The sequence below is a fragment of the Pteropus alecto genome, unplaced genomic scaffold (genome assembly GCF_000325575.1).
Source record: "Pteropus alecto unplaced genomic scaffold, ASM32557v1 scaffold69, whole genome shotgun sequence".
In the NCBI taxonomy this organism is placed as follows: domain Eukaryota; kingdom Metazoa; phylum Chordata; class Mammalia; order Chiroptera; family Pteropodidae; genus Pteropus; species Pteropus alecto.
The window spans coordinates 8968265-8982110 of NW_006494610.1; the positions used below are offsets into that span (position 1 = coordinate 8968265).

General features: G+C 31.2%; 1 protein-coding gene across 1 annotated transcript in view; it reads left to right on the forward strand.

Moving 5' to 3' along the window:
• The first annotated feature begins 2625 nt into the window (after positions 1–2625).
• GNAT3 (G protein subunit alpha transducin 3) overlaps positions 2626–13846 on the forward strand; it is a 47418-nt gene continuing 36197 nt past the window's right edge. The window contains exon 1 of the mRNA XM_006925741.1: positions 2626–2831. Within this exon, the coding sequence (XP_006925803.1) occupies positions 2714–2831 (118 nt within the window). The 5' untranslated portion in view covers positions 2626–2713. The remainder of the gene's footprint in view (positions 2832–13846) is intronic.

Below are 13846 nucleotides of genomic sequence, written 5' to 3' on the forward strand. Positions count from 1 at the left end.
AGTAGTTATTTTGGTTCATATATACAATGGAATATTACTCAGCCATTAAAAATTGAAATCCAACCAATGCAACGACATGGATGGACCTAGAGATTATTATGCTGAGTGAAAAATAAATACCATATGATTTCACTTACATGTGGAAACTAAGGAACAAAAAGAAAAAACTAATCAAAAATGACAATCTGGTGAAGGACAGAGGGGAGGGGGATAGTAGTCAATAGATGGTCATGGGCAGGGGGAGCACAGCATAGGGAATGCTGTTAGCATTAATATATTGTCTATATAGAGAGCCAGATGAGAAAAAGAGCAATTAGGGGGACCATTTTATAAACTATATAAATGTCTAACCAATATACTATATACTTGAAAATAATAAAGTAAAATTTAAAAAATACAAGCGTAGACAACTATGACACTGAACCTTGGAAAGAAACCCTAACCATCTGGTCACCTCAGCATAGCACAAAAAGATAAAAGGATTTTAGGCCTCTATCAATTCATTAGCAAGAAATAATTTTTAACATTTCCTGTGGCTAGCACTGTGCCAAATACTGTGGAAGACATACAAGTTAATAAGATATTGTCTCCACTCTAGTGGAATTTATTATTTTATTTTCATTATTATTTTTTTGGTCCAGACAGCTATAATCCTAAGTGAAGGAACATGAACTAACAACTCCAGCTCATTAGTGAAGCTGTGTTCCAGGAACCTAGGGGAGAGCGAAAGAAACCTTCTCTTCTCTCTGCTTCTTCCCAACCTCCTTCCCCTATATATAGATACATCTTGAATTTTATGTCAAGATTTTTTAGGCACTGATGAAAACTATCACATTATCATCTCATAAAGTTGATGACTAAAACTTCTAGCTTACACAGAAAAGTAGAAGTTTATAATTTTATACAGCACAGAAAATGTACACTTCTCCCAAAAGAGTTGGTCAGTTTTAGTCAGTAACCCACTTAGAAACTCTTCATAAAACATGTACATTTTCAAAGCCAGTGAACGTCCCCACCAAAAAGCTATGGGGTATATTTACTTAAATACAAATTATAAAAGTATCCAATCAGTTTGCAATTGCTATGGAATCTACAAGAATCTTGTACATTCAGGGTACTTCATATATTCAATTTTGATACAAAAACAATAAGCAAAAAGTTTATTTTAATGTTTGTGGGGGTTTTTTGTGTGTGTGTGCTGCTGTCAGATTGACTCTACTCATGGATGAGTTTAAATAAACCAGGCAGTGCAAATTTTGTTCCTTTGGAGGTACGTCCTTTGCATTGTAAAAACAATACCACATGATTTACACCAACTCTTGTATTCCTACCTTTCCACATATTTAGACTATCATAACATGACTTTAGAAGAATGAAATCCAGATCATGCTTCTATATCTGCAGCTTAATATTTTATGTGAAAAAGTAAACAAAGCAGGAATATGTATTTAATTTGGCAGCCTATTTCCTTCTTGTATGAATATGCAAAAACCCACCTGTACAAACTTTCACATGATCCCACAAGAAGAGCAGCACTGACATATTGATTGACTGACTATACTCTAGCATTTCCTGGTTAGGTGCATTCACAGACCCCAAAATGTACATTGAAAGATTTGCCTGCTGCCAGAGGTAGCCAGCTTTGTTTAAAAGGGAAATGTTGATTGACTACCTAACAAGTGCTTTATGCTTCATGTAATAAAAACTTGTACAACATAATCTCTGTCCCCAGACTTGGAGATCTTCAAGAAATCATGAAATCTATTGTGGTAGTTGAAAGGCATAGAACATATTTGGATGGATTTACTATTCTTACTTTTGATGAAGAACTAAATTACCTACTGTTTAAAGAAGATTGCTTTTTATTCCCCTGATATCAAATCAATAAAAGTCCTTCCAGCATAACAGCTTTTGCTTAACGGCCCCAAATAGTTAATGTACTACCATAGTTCAGTGTCTATACCAAGTGGATCCTCAATTAATGTTTATAATTGACTCTCTCACGAGCAGTAAAAGCTCAATTCATAGAAATGGATCCTATGAGACTAAAATCAGTAATTTAGGAGCACTGTGTGTTGAATTCTATGTTTGTGGCAATACAACAATACATATAAATATAAGAAGTACATCTTTTTTTGTTTTTTTTTTAAGTGGTTTTCTAGTTAACTGACAGATACTGAGATTCTCAATAATTTTGAGTAATAAAATCTGAACATAGTGAGACTATAAATTTGAATAATTCAATATAAATATTCTGATAGCAATAGTAGAGGGATAATGAAGAATTTAAGGACTCTAATATCTGAAAATAAGATACAACTTGTTCTTAAGTTATAATAACTTAAAATCACAGTAATAAAAGTTGGCTATTAATGTGAAACATTCCATTTGAACTGCTCATTGCAGATTATCTTAAGTGTATAGATTTTGACAACTTCTACATTATTGTATGCTATTCTTTAAGGAAGATGAGCAGGTTTTGGAAGATGTGCCAGAAGTGACCATTTAATTTGATCAGGTGACACCTTTTGATCAGGTGATGGCTCAGAAAACATCTCCTTAGTCAAAGCAGAATTTTAGAGAGGGAGGGTATGAGTAGTTGGGTACTACAGCAGAACACTGCTCTTGCATCTTATGTTGAAACCAGAGCTGTGCTCTACATCTGAAAAAGTTTGAGCAAATAAACTGACGAGTATCTAACTAACCACACAAGATGGGAAGCGGAATTAGTTCAGAGAGCAAGGAGTCGGCCAAAAGATCAAAAGAACTGGAGAAAAAGCTTCAGGAAGATGCTGAGCGAGATGCGAGAACCGTAAAGTTGCTGTTATTAGGTAATATTGTTTTTCTTTTGCTTTCAAAATCCTGATGTTTTCTTCAATTGTGGTACATTTACCCTCTTGGACTTCAATTTTAAGTGTATAATTACATGGGATATTTATTATAGAAATGTGTTTGGAAAGTTAGATTTTATGTGTGCTTTATAAATATTTACTAATTTTCTATTAAGCAATTTTTTATATTTTTTATTAAGCAGAGAGACAAATATTTATTTGATGACTCAATTTCTCTGTCAATAATACAATTTACTATTAAGAAAAAACTCACATACATTTATTGCACCCTAATTATTTCTTGAATGTCTGCTTTTTAATACTGAAAACAACCCTTTAATTACAAGTTATATTTATGTTATTTTGTTTGAACAGAAATATGTTGTTGTTTGATATCCAAGTTAATATTTTATTTAATTACTTGTGCTGTTAAAACCAATTAGTTTCAAGTTATTTAAAGAGTAATAATAATGTACTTTAAATTATACTAATAATATTATTCAGGATTCTGAATACTACCTATAATATTGTCTGCATACTTGAAAAATATTCTATTTAAGTTCTTTTAGGGTATTTATGTATTAATTCAGGAGAAGAATTATGTCTCTTCTATCTTTTCATTCCCTCAAAACTCAGCACAATGTGTTTCTACAATTACACATTCTACAACTATGCATTTCTACAACTATACATTTTCAATGAATTGAAAGATTGAAGGTAATCTATACACCACTCATTTTACTAAATATTAAAAAATTCACATGTAGTGGTCACTAAAAGAGGTTTGTAAAATAAAAATAAAGACCTATATAAAGAATACAAATCAAGAGCTTTAATCATGATTGTGTGTTCCTCTTATTCTTAGTTATATACAAAAGGACTTCATTTTATAATTGTAAAATTTTACATAACAAAATGTCCTCATTTTTTAGTGTTTAATTTGCTCCCAATGGCAAGAGGGGTTACCAACACTTGCTCCTCAAAGGAAAGAACATATTCTCTCCCTTCATGCATAAGTTTGGTGGCTTTTTGCTTGCCCAGAGCACTCAAAAGTAACCACCTAGAGGTTGGTAACTTAAAAAGAGTTGGGATGAACTCTTATGAAATCAGCAAATATACTTTCCCTAAAACTCCAGAGTATTCTGATGCTTTGATCAAGAGTGAAAGTAATATGGAAAAAGTAAATAAAAGGTGAAAGGGAAAGCCAAGTATTCCTACAAACGCATTCTGTGTCCTTCTTGCAGTAAGAACAATGGTGTAAGAGTTTTGATAAAATATATTAAAAATCCTTATTGTTCCAATTACCTGACTCTTAGAAACATAAGTGTGGGTGGAGTCTGAATATGAAAAAAAATCTTCTTTAAATGTGATTATATTTACTGGTTTGAATAAAATTTCAAAAGAACAGACATATTTTCAATATACCAATTATTTTTAGATTAAAGTATTGGATTAGGTCAGAAGAAATGGTAACTTTTGGTACCAGAAATATAAAAGAATAATTTGTGATACTATTAGATCTTTGTCTTTCCCAAGACAATCAGAATTTCATTAATTCAGTTCCATTGGAACCACACGGTATGCTGGATTTATTTGGTTCCAACAATATGTGCACTGAAATTCTCAGTCACATCCTATTTACACAAAATGAATCAAATTCTCTTAAGCTTTTCCTATTTTAATGATATTCCAAATACCTAAGTTTTCCCTTCTGGACTCTATTTGAATTCTATATGATGATTAAATTATCAAAGTTCAAAACGACAAAGTTTTGTAACATCTCTGCTTTAATTCTCTTATTTTTAATTGAATTCAAATTCTCTAAACTGTAATCTTTATACTTAATTTAGCCTCTTTAAGACATCATAAAAGTGTTCAGTGGAACTAAACTAAACCTTCTCACCCTCTCACCCTCAAATCTTTTCACTAATAAAATCTATTTAATTTATCCCATCATTGAAACAATGATTGTCATTCATCAATGTGGCCTGAACAAGAAGTTTTCAGTTTATTAATGAGTATATGTCATGTGGGACTAACCAGTTAAAAGTTCATAGTAATCAGATCCGGAGTCTAACTCTGTTTTTGATTTAAAAAATAAAATAAAATCTAAAAAACATTTTGACAGAATTTATTCTTTATGTTGATCCTCTTGTTATCCAATGAATTTCTTGGTGCTTAAACACATAGCACAACTTTCCAAATTTAACATGTACTGTAAAGTAAATGTACCATTTGGTATTATTGGACACAAGATTTTACTGAATCTGAAAAGCTAGCAAAGTGCTACTTTAAAAATAAAGGATCATCTTGCAGACAGATTCCTTTTTTATTATACCTTTCAGACATTTAATAAAATCGAAGAGACCAAATCTGTTTCTTTAGTAAAAAGCAGGCTTCTAGGAAACACTGGACATGACCCATATATTACTGACTCATTTGATAACTGCTATTAAAGACAATGTCACATGCTTTAAAAGAATTAGCCCATAAAAATACTCTAGAAAGAGTACATTTTAATAAAAAAAAACTCTAATAAATCAAATGTTCTCTTTTGTAGACTTCTAAGTTAGTTTTTTTAAGTCTTGATTTACAAATGTTTGATTAAACTTTAATTCTATTAAAAAAATACCTACCATTTAATTGTAGAATCAATGGGGATCGTTTTCATTTTTCCTATATCTCCTCTCTTTATATTTATTATTTTAAATTTCAGTTAAAATTGATTTGACCACATTACTTTCTTTTGTACTTTCATAAATTTCTATCATGTGAGCTGGTTAGATTCAGAGCTCCATGGGAAGTTCATGGGGAAAATTAGCTTTCTTTTCTTTCATACTGAAACACAACCATGTTCAGTGTACAATTCTCAGTTATGATTCTGTAATTAGCTGTTAATCAGTGATTTCCAGCATTATCATGGACTGTCTATCATTAGTGTTCTTTTACTTCAGCTCTAAAACTTTTATTCTTTATTTTTTCTATGAGCTATGTTGTAAATATTACACTATATATATTTTAAATGGTGAAATCTAGCTGCATTGTTTTAAAATATTGTTCCAATTACCTGACTCTTAGAAACGTAAGTGTGGGTGGAATCTGAATATAAAAAAAAAATCTTCTTTAAATGTGATTATATTTACTGAGGTAATCAATATTTTCAAATTCTGAATTGTCCCACTTATTCAACAAATGGATATGTTGGAAGGTGTGCCATTTTTAGTATGACAATGAAAGTATTACACTGATTCCGATGCTATCTAAAAGCTTATTGCCAAATAATTGCTAACATAAGACTTGCTTACAGAATTAGCAAAACAGTTTTATCACCTGATAGAGTGGAGAGAGTACAGTTTAAAACTAGTAGAGTAAAATGTGTTTTTAAGCCATTTGAAGTAAAACTTGATTTGTTAATATTTTCATCAAGTAAGGGTCAATGCCTGTCTATGGATGTGATCAGATAAACAGATCCTCTGGAATAATTGTATTAAGATTAATAAATAAATTTATTTCTGATCACCAGTGATAAGAGAAAGCTTGTGAACATGTAGAAAATATTTCTAAAATAATGTTTTAAATTTTTTGTTTTGTTTTATGTATCCAAATTCAAACCATTGTTTTCTTTCTTTAAAAATAATATATTTTTATTTTTAAATATTATAAAATATCTTATGTTTTATGTTTCTAAAGATACAATCTTACGGATGCATAAATATTTTTAATGCAAATGTTTAAAATTGCTCTTTAGTAAAGTAGAGAGAAAGCATGCAGAAAGCTCTACGAGGAGTTTCAAATTCTCTCCAGAGTGCAATGAACTGTTCGCACCATAAGAATTTGAAGCTTCCAGAGGCAAAGCCAAATATTTACAACAATGCATTTATTATAATGAATGGTAGATGGTAACATCTAATAGCTTGCTATAATGTCTTTTCTATTCCAACAGGCAAAAAAGCACTGAGACAAATGTATGTTTTAGATTAATTTACCTCAAATAATCAGGACATTGAAACATAGACTCACAAGTCTCTCACATAAAATATGCAAACCATTTATTAAGTTATTCCATATTTAGCCAAATGGTATTTGTTAATGAGATTAAATATCCTGTCTTGCTGAGAATGGCTCTTATTAACTATGATTTAACAGAACCTCTCTAGTAATATTACATAACCTTTATATATTCACTTCTTCATTCAAACCTTGAATTATTCATTCAAGAACAGTACTGTACATTTAAAAACATTTATATAAGCAACATGAACAATTAACAAAAATTTATTTACCCCTCCATACTGTTAGAAAAGAAGGTTGGTAGTGAAATACTGATTGTATAAAGACCCCATGTTTTATGTAAAACAAAATATGCTTGCAGTTAAGATTTTAGACTCAAATTCAGAATCCATCTCCTTATTTAAGTTTCCTTTAAATATTGATATGTAAATTGTAATTGATGTGTAAATCAATGTAGACTTTGAACCTAGAGAAGCAGGATTCAAGGTGAAACTGAAGATGAGTCATCAAGGTACGAAAATACCATTCTATTTATTAAATCCCGATGCTAATAAAGTAGAAATCATGGGTTTAATTCCTGCCTCTATATTTTACAGTCAAATAGAATAAATTTGCTACTTAGAATTCTCTTTTAAGATATCTGAAAATGTCACTCTCTGATCATTATTTAATATTCTATTATCTCTCATACTTGTCCACATTTCATGAAACAGTTCTTTGATTTCCCATACTTTTCTTCAGTCAGAGTCAGCTGTTTTATCTGTTTCTCCTAAAATTCTAAAATACTCTGTCTCCTTAATTTACATTCATACCCTCAACCCTGCATAATCTCTCAAGGTTCTTCATTTACCATTGTTCTAACACACTAGTCCCAATGGATTTTCTTCAAAGTGATGTTATTTAACATCTTTTCAGCCCTTAGTGCTGACCTAACCCCCAATTTCATGTAAACTCCTTATTTCCTTCATACTTAGGTGTTGTAGAATAAAATGATATATCATCTTCAGTTTCCTAGCTGAGGAAGTTTTGTTTTCAACTTTAGCTGGGCCAATAATTATTTTACTTATTCCTAGCTTTCTACTAAAATATTCCAAATGGCTGGTGTGTCTGCATTCCTAACATCACTTCCATTAAGAATCTTCTCCCCTCCACCTTAGCCTAAATGACTATCCATGTACAAGACAGTGATCAATCATCTCCACATTTCACTGAACACACATTTATTCTCTTCTACTTCAACTAATTTTATGAAAGTCAGGGCTAATTTCAGCTTTTGTCTTATTTTTTATCGCTTTCAATATCTTGTGAATTTTGCTTTATGAATTATTATGTTTCCTTTCCATTTTCAAAATTCTTTTCTTCTGGGTCTTTCTTCTTTGCATATATCTATTCATTAGCCTAAAAACCTTTGACTCTATAACCCCCTTGAACTCACCTTATATAGGTATATTTTAAAATTTTAGATTGAAATACTTCTCAAAGAAGCCCATGTTCACTGCTTCTATTTTCTCTACATTCTCTTTAGTTAATTGTAATCTAACTTTTATGCCCTCCCCCCATTAAAGAAAATTCTCTCGTGCGGAGCCCTGAAAACCCCCAATTCACAAAATTCAGACTTCAAGTGTTTTGAATCTCTCTTCTTTCTTAACTTCCAAAACACGATACTTTCTTCTTTTCTCCATTTGTAAATGGTTTTACTCAACAAGGTTTGACCTTGGACCTTCGTATTTTTCATTTCATACTCTCTCTTGGGGATCTGATATCAGGGCTTACCAATCACTTCTAGAGGAATGACTCTAACATCCTTTCTTTTGCCCAATTCTTGATCTATATTTGCAAATTTCTGTTATTTATTAATGACCTGATTATATTTTGGGAGACTTCAAAATAATTTTCCAAGTTTTTCTTGCTGCCCATTCACCCCCAAACTTTATGTTTTGGTGATGTTCCCCCTTTATATCTTTTCCATTATATCAACTCAATATTTAAATTTTCTTTAGCTCCTTTCTTTGTGTTCTTTTGTCACAAAGTTTATTTTTATCTCTATCTTTGATAGAATGGATCTCATATTTCTCTTTTTTCCACTTATGTTGTTTTTGGTCTTCAAGAAAACTCTTTGAAATAAATATTATTATTTTCATTATTTAGAGAAGAAAATGAAAACTCAAGAAGGTAATTTAGTTTCTAAGATCGCAAATTAGTTTACAGGAGCACAAAGCCTTTTGTTTTTATCTGTGTCAATGTTAAATTAGTATCTGCATTGTAAGTACTATGAAAACAGAGACCATGTCTGCTTTTGCTCTTCACTGAATTCCTGCTTAACACAGCACGTTTAGCACAAGAAAGCTGCATACGGAAGGCATGAAAGAATGACAGAATTGGAATCTAAACTATTTCTGTAAGTTTTTCATAGTGATTAAAGCATAAACATATATTTGGCATGTAGAATAGAGTTAGAAAAGAGCCATATATGTCATGCCATAAGGACTTTGTTTTTTAAGTTAATAGGAAGACGCTGATAGGTTTGAAGAACAAGTGAGAAGGATAATACTCAGATTTTTTAAATCAAAGATCATCCTGGCTACACTATGAGATAAAGATTTTATGATATTTGAGATAGCTAGGCCAATTAGAAAATTGTTACTACTATGCAAATACTTGATGAGATTATAAATTAAGACAGAAATTACAAGTTTAGAAGTAAGATTTGAGGGACATTTAGAGAAAAAAATCAGCAGAACTTGGTGGCTGACTACACGTGAGTATTAAGTAAGAGGAATGCTTAAGGGCAGAATTGAGTATAGTTATTGTTTTATTCAAAGTTTAGGTTAGGAAAGAAATGAAAGAAGTAATAATTTTAGAAATTCAAGCTTGTGATGATTGTAGTACAACCAAGTACAGATAGCTATTAAATAGATACATTTATGGGTCTGGAAATTAGGAGGGATAACTTGAGTAAGAGCTATAGATTTGGCACATTCAGTCCTCTGTTTTCCCTCTTCCAGATAGCCAGTGTGTATAAGCTAACTGTGTAATTAATCAAGATCTTTTTTAGGATTTATCAATTTGTACAAAAATGTGTGTGCATAACCACTCCCACAATTAATGAACACATAAAATATTTAGCTATCATCTATCTATCATCTATGTTTCTATATAAAATAAGCTTGTGTGGGAAAAATCACAGAATTTTACATTTTAGTTTCTTCTTTTTGTAAACTAAAAGATTTATTAATATAATAAGAAAGATGACATATTCATTAAAATATTTTAAAATCCAAGAAGGCTCATATAATATTTTAAATATTATTAGATGTTTTTAAGACAAGTATAAAATTGCAAGTATTCAAATAAAATTTCATTAAAAAGAAAAGATAGGACATAGCCACAACATTCTTTCTCACAAATAAAGCACGCTTAGTTTGGCTGATGAGGTATTTTACAGATTCACAATGCTTATTATTACTATATCACAGAAATAGGTACAAAGGCATACTAATAATCATAGAAATATATTTGACACCATAAACTTACTGATGTGATGATATGCTAAAATATTTACATTGAATCTAATCATCAGACAAATACAGAATATTGGACGTTATATAATAAATAGTCCTAGACCTTAGAAAAATGCTGATGTCATAAAAACAAAATAACCACCACAATAACAATATGATAAGGGAAATGTTCTAAATTTTAAAAAATTAAATAATGTAATAACCAAAGTAAATGTGAAAACATTAATTAGGTCTTGGATCCAAGAAATATAAAATGTACAAAAAACATATTTTGGAACAATTGGATAGATTTGAATATAGAGTATATATTAGATAACATTTTGGATTAATATAAATTTTCTTAAGCATGAACATAGTATTGTGGTTTTGTAGAAAAACGGCCTTAATAGAAGATGAATTCTTAAGTATTTATGGATGAAGAGTCTGATTGCTTTCAAAACAAAGCAGCTAAAAATATATGTGTATGTATAAATGTGTATATATGTATATATAGCATATATATACGTATAAATGAAAGAAGGCGAACATCATAAAGCATTAACAATTGGTAAAGGCAAAGGGTATAAAATACAGGTTTCTAATGTATGTTCTCAAACTTTTAAGATTTTTAAAATAAAATTCTAAGATTATTAAAATAAAAATTGGGGGGAAATAAGTGTACATTGGGATATTATTTATTTTCTGGCAAAGAAAATATATTCATATGCAAATGCATTAATATTGCTTTGCAAGTGATTTCTATCAAATATTTCATGAACAGAGTATTTAAAAGTTACATAAATTTTTTAAGAAAATCCTTATTGTTATTTTTTGATAACCTTGACAACAAAACTTGACAAAAATAATGACAGATTCATCTTTTTCACAAACATAAATAAAAATTATAGTAAAAAATTAGAAAACTATTCCAGCAATGTAGAATGTCAATGTAAGAAATGTCCAAATCTGCAGAGAATTTTTATGAGTTTGTTTGAGCCAAAACTGATAACAATTGCCAGGAAGCAAGATCTCTAAGGCTCTGGAGAATGACAGGTTTGCAGTTTCTTTTATGCATTTGAAATTAAGGAGGGAAGGTCAGAAAGATTACAGAGAGGTGGGAGAAAGGAAGGTGGGGATTGAATTACAGGGTAGTTAAAATCTTTTGTGCTCTCTTGAGGGTGGTAAGCTTATTTCAAAGGTATGTTAACCTAGATGCACAAAAACAATGCACAGGGATTTCTTAAGGCAAAAATAAACCTTTTACTAACAAAGTTATATACCTGGGGCATGACTATCCACCATGACCTGCCCAGTTAGGAATTTATTATCAGATCATCTGTGAGGTTACTTCTAGTAGAACTTCTTTTTCTTCTACACGCACACACAAAAAAATAGCAGGTGTGGGAAGATTTGTCCCAAGAATGCATGGTTGAAATGTTATTAGAACATTAGTTAATATTATCCACCACACTATCAGATCAAAGGAGAAAAATCATTATGACTGTCTGGAGATATGCACATGCATGTGCACATACACACACGATAAACTTTTTCACCCATTCCTAATAAAAACTCTTATCAAACTAGATATAAAAGGCAATTTCCTTAACCAGACAAACAGTATGTACAAAAGCCTTCAGTAATTGTCACACTTACAGGAGAACATTTAGCATTGTTGACTTAAGATAGGGAACAAGGATTTGTGATGGGAGTGACATAGTTTCCTGGCCTTCACCTTTTCTTCTTCAATGTTTTTATCAGAGATTTGGGTGAAGGCGAATAAGGCAGCATTTCACATTTGACTAAGATTCAGAGTTCAGAAGGGATTAGGGTCAAATAAAGTCAAAATTCCAAGTGATCTCAACTAGCAAAAGTGCTTGGCCCAATTGAGCAAGATGGAATTTAATAGATATCTTTAATTAGGGTTCAAAATCGAGTACACGTATGTAGCAAGTGGGAGAATCTGTTTGCTAAGAGGTGATATGAAAAAAAAAGTAGAAAATTTTAATTACTACAAACTCAAGATAGGTAAAGAATGTGATAAAGCTACAAAGAAAAAAAAAAAAGAAGGCAACATAATCATGGCCCCTCTAAGAAAAGTGTTCTATTTGAAGTTGGTACCAGGAATAAGGCAGACATAGGTTGCATTCCTATTCTACAACATCAGAATGTCAATACTGTTGCCAAATCTCCCGATAGCTATAGCAAAATTTTCAGTATCAGTGTTTCAGAAGGACATTGGCTCTTGCACAGAATTGGTTCAGAGGATAAGGAGTCTAAAAGTCATATTCCAAAAGAAAAGATTAAAGGAATTGAACATTTTATACTTGAAACATCTCTTGAAAAAGAGCATGCTTCAAATAAGGAAATGTTGAGAGCTCACTATGTGTTAGAGCAGGGGTCCCCAATCCCTGGGCCGCAAACCAATAGTAGTCTGTGGCCTGTTAGGAACTGGACCACACAGCAGGAGGTGAATGGCAGGCTAACAAGCTTCATCTGTATTTGCAACCTCTTCCCAGCGCTAGCATCACTGCCTCAGCTCTACCTCAGATCATCAGGCATTAGATTCTCATAGGAGCACCAGTTCCTGGGGCCAAAAAGGTTGAGGGACGCTGTGTTAGAGTATTTCTAGGTATTTTAGATCAATAATTTAATCTTCTCAAACTCTCAGAAGCAGATATTAATAACCCAAATTTTATAAGAGGATACTGACTTTCAGATTATGATCAAGACACCCAGTCAGAGTCAGCAATGAGTGCGAGCCCATATTTATTTAATTCCAAAACAGTATTTTTCCGACTCATTTTCCTATCTTCAGTCTAGACTACTTGAAAGATTGTCATGTGGAAGAAGATAATTTTGTTGCTACTCCAAGAGAAAGATGACTAGTAAGTGAAACAAAATTAAGTTGGTTCCAAAAAGACTACCTTAAGAGTCTTTTGTGCCAACAGTGTACCAGCAGATGATAAGCAGACACTGTATACCAATGTCTGTGAAAGTGCACTTTTCTCATATTAATTTAAAAAGAATGAATTTAAAATTATTTACGTTTTGAAATAATTTTGATATTGACATTATCAGTGCATATTTTTTTAAAAAATAAAGTAACATTACGTCAGTAATATGAGAGTCAGGAGACAGAGGGCCACTGTGCTTTGAAGTAGATCTGGGACTTTGGACAAGTATCATAATCGCTATCAGACTTATTTTTCTCATGCTAGAATGAAGAGATGCTTATAGCTGGTTGATTTCTAATAGTTCTTTCTTGTACCATATATGAGTTTTAAGACCTTCTCCTAAAAATAAAAGTCTTTTGCATGATAATAAGTCAACGTGTTTATGCTCATTTTGTCTGTTTTAACAAGTTGTAACAAATGAGCAATCAAGTCTTGAATGTGTTTAGTCGAAGTTCAGTTAAGGTATGAAAATCAAGTAGCTTTAAAATTGTTTTTTATATTTGCAAAAAAATATGGAATAAAAAAATATATAAAATAATATATATAA